The sequence below is a fragment of the Vicugna pacos genome, chromosome 20, assembly GCF_048564905.1.
Source record: "Vicugna pacos chromosome 20, VicPac4, whole genome shotgun sequence".
NCBI lineage: Eukaryota > Metazoa > Chordata > Mammalia > Artiodactyla > Camelidae > Vicugna > Vicugna pacos.
This window is the reverse complement of record NC_133006.1, coordinates 30382052-30402053: the sequence shown is the minus strand read 5'-3', so window position 1 is coordinate 30402053 and position 20002 is coordinate 30382052. Positions and strand designations below refer to the sequence as shown.

General features: G+C 36.8%; 1 protein-coding gene across 7 annotated transcripts in view; it reads left to right on the top strand.

The window, feature by feature from the left end:
- The window catches only part of CDKAL1 (CDKAL1 threonylcarbamoyladenosine tRNA methylthiotransferase), a 532049-nt gene that overhangs the window by 151529 nt on the left and 360518 nt on the right, over positions 1-20002 (top strand). For all 7 annotated transcript variants that reach the window (XM_015234628.3, XM_072945594.1, XM_015234630.3 and 4 more), the window contains one exon: positions 16552-16600. In XM_015234628.3, coding sequence (XP_015090114.2) covers positions 16552-16600 — 49 coding nt within the window. The remainder of the gene's footprint in view (positions 1-16551; positions 16601-20002) is intronic.

Sequence of the window (20002 nt, the reverse complement as noted above, 5' to 3'; positions counted from 1 at the left end):
AGAATGACATTCTCCAGGAGCATCCATGTTGCTGCAAATGGTGTTATGTTGTCGGTTTTTATGGCTGAGTTGTATTCCGTTGTATAAATATACCACATCTTCTTTATCCAGTCACCTGTTGATGGACATTTAGGCTGTTTCCATGTTTTGGCTATTGTAAATAGTGCTGCTATGAACATTGGGGTGCAGGTGTCATCCTGAAGTAGGGTTCCTTCTGGATACAAGCCCAGGAGTGGGATTCCTGGGTCATATGGTAAGTCTATTCCTAGTCTTTTGAGGAATCTCCACACTGTATTCCATAGTGGCTGCACCAAACTGAATTCCCACCCCTTCTAGCTCTCTTATCCTCTGTGGCCATCACTGTTCACAGATGCCCAGAGGGAGTTAGCATTCAGACCATATTTGTTGACCAAAGGATGGTGCTCCTTCCTTCCCACCATTCTACTAAAGCTGATCTCATTGTGCTCAGTAACCATCTTCTTTTAAAGAGGCTTTATCAATTCAAAAAAATATAAAAATATTGTATGTTCTTAGAAAATAACTAGATGAATAATTGGCACCCGGACTGAGATTTATTGAGTTTCCCTCATTGGATGTATGGTTGATGGGTCCTTACACTGTGTTCTCAGTGTAATGAACTTGTTTTCAGCTGTGAAGTCCTTGCCCCACTGGCAAATTTAATAATCTTTGAACAAACACTCTCATGTTAAACAAACAGAACCTGAATGTTTGGGAACTTTAGTTTGTTTTCACCACTTGTCTGTTTACATTTTGATTTCTCTTGGTTTAAGGAGTGAAATGAATATGGACTCCTAAGTTATCTTTTCATGTCAGACCAACTTTCTCCATAAACATAAGCCTGCTGTGTTAGGGAAATAGGAAACTAGTTAGAATTCTGTTTTAGAGATGGAGTGTGGTAAAAGCTTGGAATTCATCTTTGAGTTCATCTCAAGGAATTAAGTTACAAGAATAGTAGGATTTCTGTAGTATGACAAAAGCCTCTTCTCTGTGTGCATTATGGTGAAGTTTCCCTGAGCTCCACTGTGTGCTGTGAAGAGCTGAGTACATGTGAAGATGTTGGGGAAGTCCTCAAGATAGCGTAAGAGAGGATGCTCAAGTGCTGGTGATGTGGAAGACGATTTTCAGAGATGATGTCAACTCCTGGCTACTGCAGATAAACATATTTTTTCCTATTTAATCTAGCACCCTTTTTATTCTATCACTTTGTCTCATTTTATTACTATTAAAATTTGTTAGATTTATTTAGCTTCTTTATAACTGGAGGAATAATGCGTTTGAAAAAATAGAAAATTCAGTTCTCTCACCCTCACTCAATAATTATAACTTTGCTTATCCTTTCCAGACTTCTAACCTCTGCATATTTTGCTTGATTGTAATCTCAAAACAATTTTGTGTCCTTATTTTTCCATGAGATTTTATTCCATGAGCTCTTTAACCATTTTAAATCCTGTGTTAATCTATTGAAGGATATACCATATATTACTAAACGTTTCTTAAATGTTGGATATAAATAGTTTCCTAATTTTTAGGAAATATCCATAATATAATAATGCTCGGCAAGGGCTTTTTATTTAAATTTTAGATCAGTATACAGTGAAAAGTTTCCAGAAGTAGAATTGCACTGTAAATAGCAACATTTTAGAGTTATGATTTAATTATATCTTCAGCATTTAGTATTGTTATTAAACTAGAAGATTATTCTCTGTCAACCTCATTTTATAGAGCATTTTTATCTGTGGCAGCTATATGACGTCTATTATAAATGACTTTATATATAAAAAACATGTTGAGGAGAACTGAAAATTTTGAAAAAAAATTTGAAGTATGAAACCAAAATCATCTGCATTTGGAGAGATCTATTTCCGAGTAGAATTATTGAATTGCTACGAAATCAGAAACCTTCTGAAATTCAGTGAGTTACAGTGAAATAAAGTGGTACAGTGAAATAGAGTTACAATGAAATAAAGAAATGAATTATATTGGTTTACACAAAGAAAAAACAATTTTGAGGTGTCAAAAAATATGAAGATGCTTAAACTCAGGGATTGGGAAACTATTTTTATGAGGCTGTTTAGAATTGTGTTGCACAGTTAATTTCCAGACTGTTTGGGAACTGCTGCTCCTTCACAGAATCTTCCCCTCACAGATGTTTGTGATGGAGGGCATTAACAGAGCTGGAGGGAAGACCAGCTACAACTGTGTGCTGTGCTTTCGCCTCCTGCTGGGATTTGTCTGTGTCACCCCGCAGTCCAGGGAGGATGTGTCAGTTCTGTTGACCAAATGGTTTAAAGAAGAAGATGGTGAGCAGGGTACTAACTGCACACCATTTTGCAAGTGCTCATGGAGTAAGCACCCAAGAATATACTTCATAAGGAAAAATACTACCATTGCCACATGTTCATTTCCAACCATATCAGACTTTAGAAATGAAGCATTTAATTTGTTTCCATAATCGGAGATAGCAGTGTGGTAAGGACACATTGTAATTGGTGATTTGACTCCTAGGCTTTATATTATCATCTGTCTTAATGTCTCCTGAATCTAGTTGTGATTAATATTATTAATGTGGTGGTGCACAGAAGGAAAATAGTAGGACATCAAAACCAGAAGTAACACCTGTCAGCTTCTGGGTCCAGAAAAACTGGCTTTGGTGGCAGTAATCTCTGGCTTCTTCCATGCTGAACAGCAAAGCTGTCTCATTTTTTCATAGGGAGAGAGGAGAAAGAGCAGACTTGAAAACATAGATGTCTTGGATAAAAAGTTCTTTTTTTAACCAAAAAAAATTTTTTCCTAGCACGATTAAATGAAGTTTATGATGTGTATCTAGAATATAAAGTTATGTAAACATAAATTTGTAGATAACCAGTGCAGAATCAAGATCTTTTTCATTTTTATGTGATCTTGAAACATTTTACCTTACAGTGCAAATTTTCATTTCTCTTTTGACAAATACAAAAATGGTTAACTATTCACCTTGGAATTCATTTTCAAGCAGTGTCACTTTTTTTTTAAATCACTACTATTTGTTTACATTGATTACTCTGTATCTAGCTGTAGGTAGTTCCAGTAGTTCCAGGATCTTGTGATGATCTGTTGAATGCTGCTTTCCTTCTCTTCAGTTCATTTTTTGACAGGAAAGTTTTAGGTTAGTCAACCAGAAAGGATGTTCTCTTTTATAGTCTGGTAGCAAAAAAGAATAATAGACTTAAGCACTCAGAAAGCCAGGCTTTAATCCCAGGGCTGCCACATCATTCTCTTTTCTATTCACATCATTTCTTTTTTTCTATTCATCGTCATTTTTTTCTATTCAGAAAGGTACTTTCTGAGTGCCTGCTGAGTGCTAGCTCCTAGTCCAGGTGCTGGGAATGCAGCAGTCCATAGAATCACCAAAGATCCCTGTCCTCATAGAGCTCATGTTCCAGTTCATGGGGAGAGGAATCTGGTTTGAGCCTAGAACATCTACAGTCTCCTGGAAAATGGGGTGGGCTGTGTCCCTGGATGACCGGGAGATAAGGTTAGTTGGAAGTTTCTCTGTAAGGCTCGGATGGAATTGCACTTTGTGTCCATCAGCTGGGGGTCATGTTAGGAATAGATGATTGAAATAACAACTATTTGCTTGAGTTCTTCTTAAGATATTGTTATTTCTCAATTCTTATAGTAGGCAATATTAACAGGCATGACATTTATTCGAAAGGTTGGTTTTCATTTCTGTTACAGGAAAGCATGTTTCCAGAACTGCGTATTTTGTGTAGATTCTCTGTTAATAAACAGACTGCATTTGAACTTGGTGTTCAGTCATTAGGCTTATCTTTGTATAACATGTCTAGAAATCCTAAATAAACTGTGAATTAATAAACAAGTTGTAACACTTTAAAACATAAAATTCACAGCAGAATATGCAATGTGATATTGAAAATTTGTAAATGACAGAACTTCCTGATGTGCCGGCTGTGAGCCCTGCAGGCAGGTGCATATTTTCTTTGGCAAGCTGAACAGAATGTGGTTTAACCCAGGTGTCCACTTATCTCTGGGACTATTACCAGGTTGATTTGCAGTGGTTTAAACATCTTTTCAGGCAGGTTGCTCTAATCCTGAAAAGTCAGACAGCATGATGACTGTTTCAAATATGAATGCTAATTTTGAAAATTATGTGTATGAATAAAGCAACATTTGAAAGAGGATACATTTTAGAATATTTCTATCATCTACTGTATTGCAAAAGGTAGATAAATTCATGAAATGGAACAATGTCATAATAACAGTGGGATCGGTGTTAAGGGCAAAACTTGGAGAAACTGTCCTCCTGTTTGTCTCTACTAATATTTCTTCTTGTCATATTCCATTTTTTTAACCTTTAATTATCAAAATGGCAGTATCACAAGAGAATGACTTGTAGATTTCAAAGCCCATTCCTTTCTGTACCTTCCTAGATCTTCCCAGATGTTGTTTCCATTTTTCATGGCTTCTTCTAGTTCTACCTATATGCATACACATTTTTAACCTACTGATTTATAAAAAAGTAGTGCATCATTGTAGTGAAGAGCATGGATTCAGGAGCTATGTTATATAGGTTCATATGCCTGTTCCACCACTTATTAGCTGTGTGACCTTGTGCAAGTTACTGCCCCTCTCTGTGCCTCGAATATCTGTAGAATGGAAGTAATACTAGGACTTAACTCTGAGTTTTGTAAGGGTTAAAGTGTTTAATGCATATAGTATGCTTAGCATGGTCCCCGGCATGTAGTTAATGCTCTGTATTAGCTTTAGAAAAAAAAAGGAATTTTTAATTCTCTTACTAGTAGAATTAACATTGAGCACAGCTGTGTGCCTGGAATGAAACTATTTGCTAGAGATACAGAGATGAATGAAACTTGTCTCTTCCCTAAAGACAATGAAATCTGGAGAGAGGCACAAACAATCATGATAAATATGCAGAGGGATAAAGTCCTGTGGGCACACAGAGGTTGACACCGTAATTGACTTGGGTTTCAGAGGCTCAGTAGTGGTCTGATGGATGAAGGAAAGGAGAAAGGGCTTTTAAGCAAAACCTATCTAAGGAAAAGCATGCGTGCTTAAGGGTACCTTAAAGGAAGAAGAAATAACAAGAAATGTATCCTTTGAGTGTAACTTGGAGGAGACAGTTCTAAGAGGTGTATTTTGGAGTAGTGCAGATGAGTGATAAATAGGGTGGAAAGAAGGAGTTTGCATTCAATGGAATGTTTAAGTCAGAATCAACAGGACAGAGTGAAAGACTGGTGCGTGTTAAGATCATGTGAAAAGGTAGGTGTTAGAAGTGTTAGAAATCTTGGTTGCTTCTATATGTCCTTTATTTGTTATTTGTTATTTTCTTATATGTTATTGATACTAGCTCTTTTCTTATTTTAAATAAGAATTATTGAGATATAATTAACATATAATAAAATCACCTTTGGTTGATTTTATATAGAACATTTCCATTGTACCGGAGAGTTCCCTTGTATCCTTTTGTATTCACCACTCCCACCCCCACCAAACAAACACACACAGTCCTTGGAAACCATTGTTCTGATTTCTGTCCCCATGGTTTTGCCTTTTTCAAAATGTCAAATAAATGGAATTGTAGATATACCTTAGAGATATCGTCAGTTTGGTTTTAGACCATTGGAATAGAGCAAATAATTAAGTGAGTCACACGATTTTTATTTTTGCTTTGCTAGTGCATGTAAAGTTATCTTTATGCCATACTATAGTCTGTTGTGTGTGCAACAGCTTTATGTTTAAGAGAACAATGTACATACCTTAATTTTAAATAATGCTTTTATTGCTACAAAGTGCTAGCCTTCATCTGAGCCTTAAGCCAGTCATAATGTTTTTAGGGGTGGAGGGTCACTGGAGAATCTCAGTGTTGATGGCTGCAGACTGATCAGGGTGATGGCTGCTGAAGGTTGGGGGGGTGGTGTCAGTTTCTTAAGACAACAGTGAAGTTTGCTTCATCGATTGACTCTTGCTATCACCAACGATTTCTCTGTAGCATGTAATGCTATTTGAGAGCATTTTACCCACAGTAGAACTTTCAGAATGGAGTCAATTGTGAGACCCTGCTGCTGCTTTATCAGCTAAGTTTATGTAATATTCTAAATCCTTCTTTGTCACGTCAGTGATCTGTTAAGCTTGTTGTCTTAGGTGGGTGCAGTTTGTGTTAACCTAGAATTAGAGTAGTGACATTAAAGATCACTGAGCACAGATCACCATAACAAATAAAATGATGAAAAAGTTACATATATGGTGAGGATTACCAAAATGTGACGCAGAGAAGGAAGTGAGCAAATGCTGTAGGAAAAATGGTGCCAACAGACTTGCTTGACACAGGGTTGCCATAAATCTTCAATTTGTAGGAAAAAAAGAACACAGTATTTACCAAGTGCAGTAAAGTGAAGTGCAATAGAATGATGTATATCTATATGTTACTTTCTCACTTAGCATGATTCATTCAGTATTCATACATGTTGTTGAGACTGTTAATAGATTGTTGCTTTTTACTGCATGGAATTATTTGACCAAATAGATGGACCACAGTTTGTCCGTTCAGCAAGTCAATGGAAATTTGTGGTGTTTCCAGTTTGAGGCTATTAAGAGTAAAGCTCCTGTAAACATGTGTGCATAGGTCTTTGTGTGGACATATGTTTGCGTTCTCCTGAGTAAGTATCCAGGCGTGATACTGCTTGGTCACATGGTAGGCATCTGCTCAGCCTTTTGAAAATTGGCAGTGTTTTGCTTTTCTACCAGCAGTTCCAGTTGCTTCACATCTTCACCAAAACTTGATACTGCCAGTTTAATTTTAGCAGCTGTTACTAGGTATGTAGTAGTATCTCATCGTGGTTTAAATTTGCTTTTTTCTATTGGCTAATGACGTTGAGCATATTTTGTGTGATTATTTGACATCCATGTATCTTTGGGAAAGTGTTCAACTCTTTTATCACCTACCCCTCTTTTTTACTCAGTTTGTTGAGTTAGGAAACTGTTGGTTAGGTAGGACACACACGTACAACCTAGGACATGAGAGAAAAGAAGTTGATAATTGGACTTCATCAAAATTAAGCATTTTTGCTCCCTGAAAGATACTGTTAAGCAGGTGAAAAGACAAGCCATGCACTGGGAGAAAATATATGCAAAACACGTGTCTCCTAAAGGGTGTATATCCAGAATATATAAAGGACTCCAGCGGGAAATCAACCTGTTTTAACATGGTGAAGAAAATGTGTCTTTTTAGCATCATTTTCATTGCCTTTTAAAATTTTGATATAGTAGAAGCTTGGAATTTGAGGGGAGGACAATGAATGGGTAATTTTTCTTGTGGTTTCAAAACTTCAAATGTATGTTTCCAGGATCTAGGAACAGGTCTGATAAACTATCTATTTTTCTCTCTCTGTTATAAACTTCTTTTTTTGAAGTATGGAAAGGATTTATTCAACTCTTTAATCTATTTGCAGTTTACTGTGGTGGACACTTACAAGCTCTATAAAGCCAGGAATTTTGTTTTCTATGATTTTATGGTTTTACATATTTTACATTGTTTTCTGTACTTAGAACAGTGTCTGGCTCAATAAATGTATTGAGTGAATGTTTGCTAAATATAAAGTGTGCATTTAACATAATTTTCCCCATATTGTTCGCAGTTATTCCAGCAGCATTTATTTTGAAAGTTACCTTTCCCTCTTTGATGTTGCTAACTCTGCCATATGTATGTTTCTTCATTAGTGTACTAGTTTTGTATGCCCCATAACAAATTTACCACAGACATGGTTGCTTAGAACAACACGTATTTATTATCTTAAAATTCTGGAGATAAGAAGTTGGACATGAGTTTTTACTGGACTAAAATCAACGTATTGACAGGGCTGTATTCTTTTCTGAAGGCTCTAAGGGAGAGTCTTTTCCTCTGCCCTTCCAGCTTTTAGAGGTCACCCACATTCCTTGACCTCTGGCCACCTTCTTCCGTGTTTAAGGCCAGAGATACTATCTCCCTCTGACCTTTCTTCCACAGCAAATTATTCTCTGGTTCGGGGGATCAGGACTTGACCATCTTTGCGAGGCCATTATTCTGCCTGCTACATATAACATTGTTTATTAATTGATGTTTTATATCCCTAATGTGTATTTCTGTTTTAGTTCTTATAGTACTATGTTTTCAACTTTAGTATCACTTTAAAGATAATTTTTCACTTAATAATATGTCCTATTATTTAATATGGTTATAATTTTTGAATGTCCCAATGTTTCTGTATATAATTAACTTTATTTACCATGCTGAGTTTTGTTATTGTGGCTTAAAGATTTTTCTCCCTCATACTGAAAGTTTTATGGGTATTTTAACTGAATTTAATAGGAGAAAGTTCCTGGTACCGATCTTCATTTTGCTGGCATCCATCTAGTCTGGCTTCATCTTTCAATTAGTACTTTTTATCTCTTACTGTGTGTTCATCACTCACTGGTACCATTCAGGTAGAAAGTATGCTTTTAGTGGTGTGCGGAATGTGCTGTCATATAACTTTTGATGAAAGGGCTATTTCTGCTATTGAGGAAGAGTTTTTCTCAATGAAGAGATGAAAGAAGATGAAACTGTACTGGTAGATGAGAAAGCTTTTGTTGAAAAAGTTAAGTCACGTGTAGCATCAAATGCTCTTTTGTGTTACTTATTAGCAGACCTGTCACGGGCTTATGAATTCAAGGAATCTTTCTTCCAGTGGAGTTAGCAAGTGACTGCTCTGGACTTCCCCAAATTTAAGAGATTTGGAAATTGAACTCTCTCTTCAAATACCATTAATAGAGTTAGGGACTTTCCTTAACAGCTTGAAGAAAAATTTTTAGAAAAATATTTCTTTAGAGAAGTCAGTCCTGAACTTCAACCTGTCAAATGCTGGTTATTGAGTCAAACTCCCATTATGGTAAAAATGAAAAATTTTAACATACATTTGATAGAAAAGACTTTTAATAATACAATTCTTAGCAGAGCTAGAAAGATATTTTTTTCTTTTAAAGGTTGATAGAGTTTTTAGGTGGTTTTAAAGTTTTGGTTTGTTATTTCTTAATTAGAATGAGAATGACAGGTTGTCCTAGTTTACTTGTTTACAGTCAAAATTAAGAGAGCTAATGAGAGTGCTCTGCTATATATATATCAATGTTTATGTGCATTTATAATGTATTAATCTTTGTTACTCCTGAATTTTGAAGTGTCTTAGGATAAAATAAAGAGATAGTAAAACTACATGCAGCTTCATGCAAGTATAAGAAGACTCACGCCAAGTAATAGAGAGGTGTGGTTAAAGAGTAGCCTTGGCATATTCTCAGTAGAATTAGCCTGAGTGATGCTGATGAAGTGTTCTGCTAACCCTCCAATGACTTCCTTTTGCAGGTAGAATAAAATCTAAGTGCATAATATGAGTTGTAAGGTCTCACATAGTCTTCCTCCCCTAATCATCTGACCTCATCCTCCTCCACTGAGCCCCTCATTCTCCATCACTCTGTCTCTCAGCCCCTGTATGTACTCTTCCCCCTGGAGGTTCACACTGATGCTTCTGTCTTAGGGTTCAGGTCCCAGGATTAATGACACCTGCTCAGAGGTTTACTTGGACCCCTGTAGCAAAATTGCTCTCTCTACCTCCAGCTACTCCCAGATTTTATTTTCTTTGTAGCATCTGTCATGATAAGAAATGAACATTTTCCATTGTTTGTCTCCCCCAGTTAGAATGGAAGGCCCACGAAGCAGAGATTTTGTACTTCTCACCATTGTATCCCCCATTCCTACAATAATCATAGTGCTTGGTTGGTGCTTAATAGGTCGTCGTCAAGTGAATGGGTGCATGGTGGTGGTGACTTGTCGGGGAGGGTTTGGGGGAATAGTTGCAGCCTGGGTCACTTGGAAGTGCAGGTTCAGCTGGACAGCATTCTGTGATCATTTAGTGGTGACCTCCATGTGGCTAGGAAGAGGGAAGTTTACCATGTGCCATTCTATGTAAGATACACTAGTAACACTTGGCAGGAATTTAGCAGGGTATCCTTGTGCCTTAGTGCCCTCAGCCTAGGAAGTGACAAAGTATCTAACGCGTAGGAGTGTTGTTGAGAATTAGAAGTGATGGCGTGTATGACACATTAGACAGAGCCTAGGAATTGCTCAGGAAATGTTAACCATCCCTGAGTTACTCCTAGTCATTAACTTATCTAATTGCTGGTTGTTCAGAAAAAAAGACACTTCAAGTGTGTATGAAAGCAGAACCTTGGACTGCAGGACAGTGTCTCAGCTTGTTTCCTGACTGTGCTCTGTTTTTCAGTCTTTTTGGCAAAATTGTGTTTGAGGTGTGTACCAGTCTCCTAAGATTGCCTTAACAAATCACCACAAACTGGGTGGCTGTCTTAGCCATACTTTAAATGTGTTCTTTCCAGTATGGTTGTCAGTGGCCACATGTGAATATTTAAGTTAATTAAAATTAAAAGTCAGTTCCTCAGTCACAGTTAGCCACATTTCAAGTACGTAGTAACTACACATGGCTAGTGGCTCCCATGTTGGATAACACAGCATATAAACATTTCTTTCATTCTAGAAAGTTCTCCTGGATAGCACTGCTCTAAACAATTAAGAAACTTCAGAATAGGTCTTTTATTTGCTTTAGGTAACTTCATATAGGTTTGTTTCTTCAATATATGTTTAGTTATAAATTTGGAGTAGTTCATAATAGCTGAATAAAATATTTTTATGGGTTTCTTTTAAAAGTTCTGCAGCAGAATGACTCATTAATGTTATTTATGAATTGTTTATTCACCAACTCCTTTCTTCATTGTCAAGAACATATGGAGTCAGTAATAGAACATACTGCATGTCTTAGTTTCCCTGTATAATTATAACTAAGTGCCTGAAGGACACAAGATACTGTTTTATTTATTTTATTTGAATTATATGCCAGAGACTAAGCTCTTGTGTATCCAGGGCTACAATTTATAGTATTAATTAAGAACAGCTTTCCTCTTCTCCCTAGAATGAATTCAGTGTATTCTTCATTACTGTGTGTGAATCTTGAGTTTGTTCTCACTCGGGATTGTTTTGGCTTCTCCCCCTGCCTCCCACCTGTGCTTTTTCCTCCTAACTCCCTCCTCTCCCACTTCATTCCCCTCCCCCTACTCTTCCCTTTCTTCACTGTCTTCTCTTGTGTGCTGCTTTTTTCCCTCCCACCACTTCCTCCAGTATCCTTCTAACTAGAAATGGAGATGACACAATATTTTCTTTAAAGCCTTTAATGAACTTCTCCCCTACATTTTTTGTAGTCAAATGCTTTTCCCCCCTTTTCTTAAAGTTTGGTAGAGCCTTCCTTTCGAAGTCCTAGGGTTCCCTCACACCCAGCAGTTACTTACCAGGTGTAGGTAGCATCTATAATTTTCTGCTATAAAAGCAAATGTGATAATCAAATACTCTTCTAAAATTGGAGGATATGTTTTCAGCTATATGCATTGAAGTAAATTTTGTGTGGCCGTTAGGGTAAAAGAAAATCTCTTCAACACACACCCCCATATACACACTTAAACCTTTATTTTGACATAATTTCACACTCATGGAAAAGTTGCAGAAATAAAAATTAACATGTACCATTTACCCAGATTCCCCAGATGTTAATATTTTACCACATTTGCTTATCATTCTTTTTTTATATTTACACATTTGTTTTCTGATCCTTTTGAGAGTAAGATGTCAACATGATGCCCCTTTACTTCTAAATATCCGTGTGTTTAAAAACCAGGGACATTCGCTTACATCACTGTAGTCCAAGTATAAAAATCAGGAAATCAGCATTGGTGAAATGCTATAAGTTAGCCTGCAGGTCTTAACCAGATCTTGGTAATTGTTCCAATAATGTCTTGTATAGAGAAAGAAAAATCTCAGGTCCAAAGTTGCATTCAGTTGTCACGTCTCTTAAATCTCCTTTAAGTGGAATGTTTCCTCAGATTTTCCTTGAGTTTCATGACCTTGATATTAGAACATTTGATCACCCTCAACCTTTTTTTGGGGGGGTGGGGAGGGGAGATTAACAGCTTTCTTGAGATGTAATTCCAGCACCATACAATTCTCATTTAAAGTGTGTAATTCAGTGGTTTTTAGCATATTCACAGAGTTATGTGACATAACCACAATCAGTTTTAGAATATTTTCGTCACTCCAAAAAGAAACACAATCCTGCTCGTTTCTTTCACTACCCATCCATAGGCAGTCACTAATCTAGTTTGTCTCTGAAGATTTCCCTGTTCTGGTTATTTCATATGCATGGAATCATACAGTATTTTTCTTCTTTTCTCAGTTCGCTTTCTCTTAGCATAATGTTTTAACATGATCAATATGCCATTACCCTTTACGGCTTAATGATACTTCATTGTATGGATGTAACACCTTTTGTTTATCTGTTCACCAATAGATGGGACTTGGGTTTTTTCCACTGTTTGGTATTAGGAATAATGCTGTGAATATTAGTGTACAAGTTTTGGTGTGGACATATGTTTTCATTTTTCTTGGATGTTTACCTAGGATTGGACTTGCTGAATTGCATGGTTTAACCACTTGAGGATCTGCCAGTCTGGTTTCCAAAGCAGTGGCATCATTTTATTGCATTCCCACTAGCAGTGTGTGACAAGGGTTCCAGTTTCTCCATAGCCTTGCCCATTGCTGGTTATTGTCTGTCCTTGTGATTATAGCCATCCTAGTGGGTATGAAGTGTGTCTCATTATGGTAAAATAGACATAACATTAAATTTACTGTCTTAACCAATGTTAAGTGTGTAGTTTCGCGGCATTAAGTACATTTACATTCACACTGCTGTGCAACCATCACCACCATTCAGCTCCAGCATGTTTTCATCTTTTCAAACTGAAAAGCTATGCACATTAAACAATAACTCCTCATTTCCTCCATTGTGGTTTTGATTTGCATTCTTTGGTTGGCAGTGATGCTGAACATCTTTTCATGTGCTTATTGGCCATTGGTATATCTTCCTTGGAGAAATGTCTATTCAGATCTTACGCCAATTTCAAGTGGTTTATTTGGCTTTTTATTGAGGTGTAGGAGTGCTTTATATATATATATATTCTCCATTCAGCTCCCTCATCAGGTAAATAATCTGCAAAAATTTTCTCTTATTTTTGATGTTGTCTTGGTATTTTTGTTGCTTGTGTCCTGTGATGCACCAAGAGGTTTTAATCTTGGTAGTGTTCAGCTTTCCTTTTTTCTTTCATTGCTCAAGCTTTTGAAGTAATATTAGAAAACCATTGTCTTCTACAAGGTTGATCTAGATTTATGGCTCTGTTTTCCTTTAAGAGTTTTACAGTTTTAGCCTGCCCTCAGCTTTTTAACCTTATAACTGCTCCCTCCACATGTTGTCCTGACTCTTCTCTAGGGATACTGCTCCTTATTCAGTCCATGTGCTCTGAGTTTGGGTGTGCAGCACTCCCTTTGAACTATTATGTCTCCAGCTGCAAAAGAAAGCCTTTTTGGTTTTGTTCTTATCATTGAATTATCTCATCTTGTATTTCTTTTATTCTCTGTCTTTTAACCTCAACTGATACATTAGTCGTTCACCTACATTCACTGGGAAATTTGACCAACTCTTCCTTCCTCATCCTACCCATGTTTCTAATATTATGGGCAGTCTGAGGATCCATATGTAATATGGACTGTATATTGTACTCTAACCTCTTACTTCCTTACTTCTACAACTCCAGTGGTTATCACCTTCATCCTGTTCAGCAACATGTTCTTAGGACTAGATCTGGGATCTTGCTATTCTTCAGAAATCCTAAATGCTTATATCTGTACTCTATGATAATCTCTTGTTCTCTCCTCTCCTTTTCCTTTCTCCATCCTCCCACCCTCTTTCCCACCCCCTACCTTCCTTTTTCCTTTCCTTCCTCCAACCCCCAGCCACTTTATTTCTCCTTTCTGGCTCTACTTCTTTCTCTGTCTAACCCATTACGTAAAGTTTCATCTTATCCAAAATGCATAGTTCATTTCCTTTTTTCCATGTCTTTCAGATCCATCCTAGTAATCTCTTAGTGGTGTTTCCGCAGCCTTTTGAACCTTCCTGGCACATGTTAGGTGTTTAATGAATGAATGAATGATGAAATGTAGAAACATTGGGGTCAGTCTATTTAACGGTTTGTTTCATGCATAAGAACTGCTGAGCCCTGAGAAAAATTATGGCTATCTATGGAGTCATTGTTAAAAATTCATGGCATCTAATTTTTACTAGAATCTCAGTACTGTCTGGCAGTTTTTGTCTGTTTTTAGTCTTCATTTCTTTTAACAGTTATAAAACTTTTAACAGGTATCTTAAACATCCACTCTGTTCTTACTTAACAACATGCTTTCTCACTCATAGTAGATGAACTTGCTTCTTATTTCACTGAGAAAACTGAGGCCAACAGATGGGAAATGTACTTAATACCCTCTCTGACTCCTATGAGACTTCTAGTACCTGTTTCCATGCTTCCCTTTCTTATAGAAGATGGCTTGGCCCCTTTCCCATTCTGGGCTTATGTCTCTGCCTGTGTTGTGGATCTTACCCTCTTCACCTCCTGAAGGATCTAGCTCCATCAATTATTTCTTCTGTCTCCACTCCCTTTTTCTCTGAGGCCTTTCTCCCCTCAGTATGTAAACTTTAAAAAAGAAAAGAAAGAAGGAAAGAATTAAGTATACTAACACATGTATACTCAGGGTTTTTGTTTGTTTGCTTTAAAGCTACTAGGAGTCCTCTCTCTCTTCTTTCGACCCAGCTTTTTGTAAGAGATGTCTGTATCAGCTGTCACCATTTTCTTATTTGTGATTCATTACTACTGAAGTGTTTATCCTGAGTTCATCGATCCCCTTGTTGCAAAATCAAGCATATTCATTTTAGTCTTTGTGTTACTTGTAATCTCTGTAGCATTTGGCATTATTGGCTACTTCTTCCTCTTTGAACTCTGGATTATCCTGGCTTTGAATACATTTTGTAAGAAAGCCATGTGGATTCTCTTAATAAAACCAGAACATTATGGTTCCAGTAGTTCCAGGTAGACACATCCATCTCCAGTTAAGTAGGTTTATTTGGGACTGAAGGTCCAACATTCTCTGAGATTTGCTTTGCTTTGACAATTTCTCGGTGATTATCATTGTTACTACTACCATCATGCTGGGTGGAGTGGTGACAGGCAGTGCTGGAGTCACGTATGTTTTCACAAGTCTTCCCTTATTTCCTGTAAGGCACTTAGGCCAAAGGAATATTTCAAAGAGATTTGCCATTGCATTTTTAGTAAAGTATTTTAAAAAGGTTCTTCTTGTCTCAGTGGAGTTCATTGCAACATTGTTGTCTAATAATGAAAGATTATGGATAACAAAAATGTCCATCAATAGGGGAATGTATCAATGCTTTATATCTATACAGGAGATACTAGGCAGCTAGTAAAACGAAAGAAGTAGACCTAAATGTATAGATGATATATAGGAAACAAAAATCAAAGGAGCAGGTCTCCACCTTATATGTCATCTGTCTGTCTCATAATTTGTAATGGAAAAACCCTACAGAACAGAACTATGTATAAATGTTTAATACTGGAAAATATCTTGGTGTCTGCTCATCAGACCATTCTGAGTGATGTCATCTGAGGGAGCAGAAGTGGACGATGTTATGAGTTACTTTATCTCCTTTTTATTTTTCTGAAAACAGTATTGATTTTGGAGATTTTTTAAAGTAGAAGGGATATCAGCTTATGACCTATTCTTACTTGCCTTGCTGTCTTCCTCTTGGGTTACAATCTTTGCTTTTTTCATTTTCGTTCTAAACTCTAGCCACGCTGAGTCTGCTTAGTGGGCTTCTCCTGTCTTAATCCTGCTCACCCCTCAGGAATTGCTTTGGTTCCCTGAAAAGCACTCCTGGATTACTCAGACTTATTTTATTACCTTTCCTCTGTGTTCGCATGGCATGCTGGGAAATCTCCCTTAGTCACTGGTGTCTAGGGCAGGCGCTGTTACTTGACTTTGTATTCCATGGACCTGAGCATAGTATCCAGCACATGGTAGAGATTCATTAAAAGTGGTTTGTTTCACTGTTAAAATAATAAAGCAGAAAATTTGGAGTAGATCTTCTTAATACTAGCATGTCCTTTGTGTGGGTTGTCATTATGCCATTTTTTTCTTGAAGCTCTGTGTGAAGAAACATATTTTAATGAAACTTCAGTTTATATCTCAAGATGTGTTGTGTTTATGTTGATAGGCTTTCTTAACAGAACTCCAGGCAGTTTATTTAAATGTAATATTATTTCTTCATTACAATTGGAGGACAGGAGAGTGATAATTTCATACTTCATTGTAACACAAAACATTAATATGGAATTTTTTATATTATCTCCAAATGCATTAATTAAAGAAAACCTTCATTTGTGCGCTTCAAAAATGTGTTATGTTGACTTAGGCAGAAGGGTACGTAAAAATTAATGTTTCTTCTCCATATAAATTGCTTGTCTAACAGTTTGTTTTCTTTATAGGTTCAACAGATAGATCGAGTGGTAGAAGTTGTGGAGGAAACAATTAAAGGTAATTGGGGAAAGTGAAATAAGCACATGTATATATTGTTTGAACTATATTATAAAAATACTGCTTAGTTAATACTTGTGAAGGGTTTTTGTTAAAGTTATTTTTAGACAAAATCATAAAATTTTGTCCTGACTGCTTTGTGCATTGACCAGTCCAAATATAGGAGGCGTATATTTGGTTAGCTTATATATAAATCAGATCATAGTCTTTTTTTTTTAATTTAATTAAAAAATTTTTTCTTTGCAGGGGAGAGGTAATTAGGTTTATTTATTTATTTATTTCAATCGAGGTACTGGGGATTGAACCCAAGACCTCGTGCATGCTAATAAGCACGCCATGCACTGTACCACTGAGTTATACCCTCCTCCCAGGTCATAGTCTTTAAAAATTAAAAAAAAATTTTTTTTTTAGTATAAAATAGATTTAAGTTGAATCTCAGGTCAGGAAGGCAGAGTTTAGTCAACTTTAAAATAAGGAAATGATTTTATTTGCATTCTTTTGCAGTTTTATTAAGATATAACTGACATTATTTGCATGTTTTATATCACATAATTAGTTGTACTTATCCTTTGTAAGTACTTTTAAAAGGAGTATTCAACTTTGATGCCTCTTCTATGTATAATTTTTGTAGTTAGAGAAAATGGATAGTTATATGAGAAAATATGATAGTTGTGTGAGAAAAAATATAATTATAGAACATAGAATTATGCTGTACTTGTTTCATTAACTAGTGTTCAATATGAATCTGAAATGAGAATCTGTGAAGTCATTAAGAAACATTTTAAATTCTGTGTATCAAGTTTTAAATATTTATAGTCTACTTTTCCTCTGTTAGTGCAAGATTAGTGCAAGTCAAAACTGACAATATGAACAACCTAGAAGAGGCATCAAAATTGAATACTGCTTTTAAAAGTACTTAGAAAGGATAACTGCAGCTAATTATGTGACATAAAACATGCAAACAACCAGAGAAGTCATGGTATAGTGTAAATGTAGTGTCAAACATAGGAGCACAGGCATCGGAGTTAGTTTGCATGGATTCAAATTCCAACTCTGCCTTAATGCTTGTTCAGTTGGGCTTCTTGAAGCAGAGCTTCAGGGTTGCTTCAGGATGTTGTTTCCTGTCTTGAGTACCAGATGTATACTGGCCACTAAATATTTTTTTTAAATTAATGACAGTGAAGACAATACAGGAGAAAATCTAGGTGATGGTGGGTATGATGATGACTTCATAGGTGTAACACCAACACGAGTGAGCCATAATGTAAACTATGAACTTGAGAGATCTGCACCAGGAACTGGGGATGGTGAGCAAATATGTATTTCTTATTATATCACAATATCGCAAAAGGCCTGTCACCTCCAGTTTGGGTTAATTAGGGATAGCTTCTCACTGAAGACCTTTGCTTGAGTAGATTTATTGGAGAGACTGCAATCGGATTTAATTGTGATAGTCTGTCTACTGCAAGAGATGAGTTGAAGATGAAGTTGGTTTCAGGGTGGGAAGGCTGACAAATTGCGTCTTAGTAATACAACAAGATAATTTTAGAGATGGAAGAAGTAATTTTGGTACATGGCCATAATTTGACCGAAGAGAGGGTTAAGTGACTCATCTGAGATCTCCTAGTTGCTGGTGATCTGGGCCTGTCAGTGAAACTTCCATTCTTCACTTCCTGTTTCTGTTGCTAATAGAAGTTAGTTAAGTGTCACAAGGGCCACATTGTTTCTCTGCTTCTTGGTTGTCTTTCAGTAAATTGCTTTTCTCAGGCTCAGTTTTCTCAGTGTAAATTGGAGAGGATTAAATGAAAAAGACTTTTGAGATACTTGGGATATACTGGGCAGAAATTCATGTGAATGTTGATTTCTTACTACCTCCTTAATACCTAGACTACTGGGATAAAATAACTAACCTTTTTTATCAGTGACCCTCCTTTCAATCAGTGTATACATGGCTGTCATTTTCTGGGATTATTTTGCTTTCCTGCCTGTGTACCTTCCCTCATTGCCTGTTATTTACCAGATTAATTTGTGACTTCCAACGCATTCTACCATTTTCACCTTTTCTTCTGTTAGTTCCATATGTACACCTTTTCCTCCAGCCAGTTGTGCTGTTTGATGTTCCTTGTATATTACTTGCGGTTTGCTTTACATTCATTTTAGGATACTGCACTGAAGTGGCTAAGTTCTGTCTGCCCCCCCAGATCCATTCTCTACCCGTCTGTGTGTCCATGGGGCCCCCCCACCCCCGATCTGTGTGATTGCGTCAGTAGGATCCTTGCTACCTGGCGCCTAGTTGGATTTCTCCACTTAGAGGTTGGAAGTGTGGCTGAAGTGTGAGATAGGAGGGTTCACTCCCCTCTGTCGCTCCCTGTTTCCCTGCTCATCCTGAATGGGTTGCTTCCCTAACCTGAATGTCACAGCTCCTGTCAGGGGACCCTCTCTATTCTTCTGTTTCTCCAGGCTCCTCTCCTTTGCCTTTTCAAGCCTGGGGTGGAAACAGCACCCCCTTGTTGCTGGCCTGGGGCTACTGCATTGTCTCTTGTTGGTTTTCCTAACCTTGCCAAACTTCAGTAAATAGTCAATTCAGTTATGCAGTGTGCCATCTGCTTTGCTGGGCTCCTTATTGAGAAATGCTCCATGGAGAAAAAGTTCTGCCCAGAAGGGCCAGGTGGAATACAGCCTGACCAGAGGGTTTTGCGTTGCCTTGTTTCCACATTTGATTCCTGTTGGGCTTTCTTCGTATGTCTTCCTTGAAGGAGGCTTGGACATACAGCCTCTGCTGCAGCCTGTTTGCATTCTTATGTTATACCAAGTAACGTAATGTGTTAATAAGATACATTGGTGATAAAAACATTTAAATGATAAAAACATTGGTGTAATTTACAATAAAACCATCAAAACATATTCCATTTGTATCTGTCTTGGTTGGAGCAAAATGGAAAATTTAAGTTTTTCTGAATGAGTTCTTATTCTTTCACTAGTGGCCTGAATATTCCATCCATTTGTAGCATTTGTTTTTAGGAGAGACCCTATTATAATGACTTTAGGATTTTTTTTTATCATCTTGATAATTCAAGATTTGTAACTAAATCCAAGGAAAGAAGTATAGTGTTGAAAGACTTTACAATTATTTCTTTATTTTAAAAATACTCATATACTCCTTAGTCTTGGTTTGTATGGTCATTAAGCCCCCCCCCCCTTTTTTCAGTCCTGAGTGAAATCTCTGAAGGGAATATAAATTGGGCTATTTATTCTGATATATGTACATGAAGTCCTTTAAACAAACAAACAAAAAAAACCTTAAAAATTTTTTTGTCTTTGTAAGACAGTCTAAGCAGATAAGTAAGACCAATGGTTGGTCTTACTTATACTTATATTGTGTATTGAAAATAGAAAAATGTT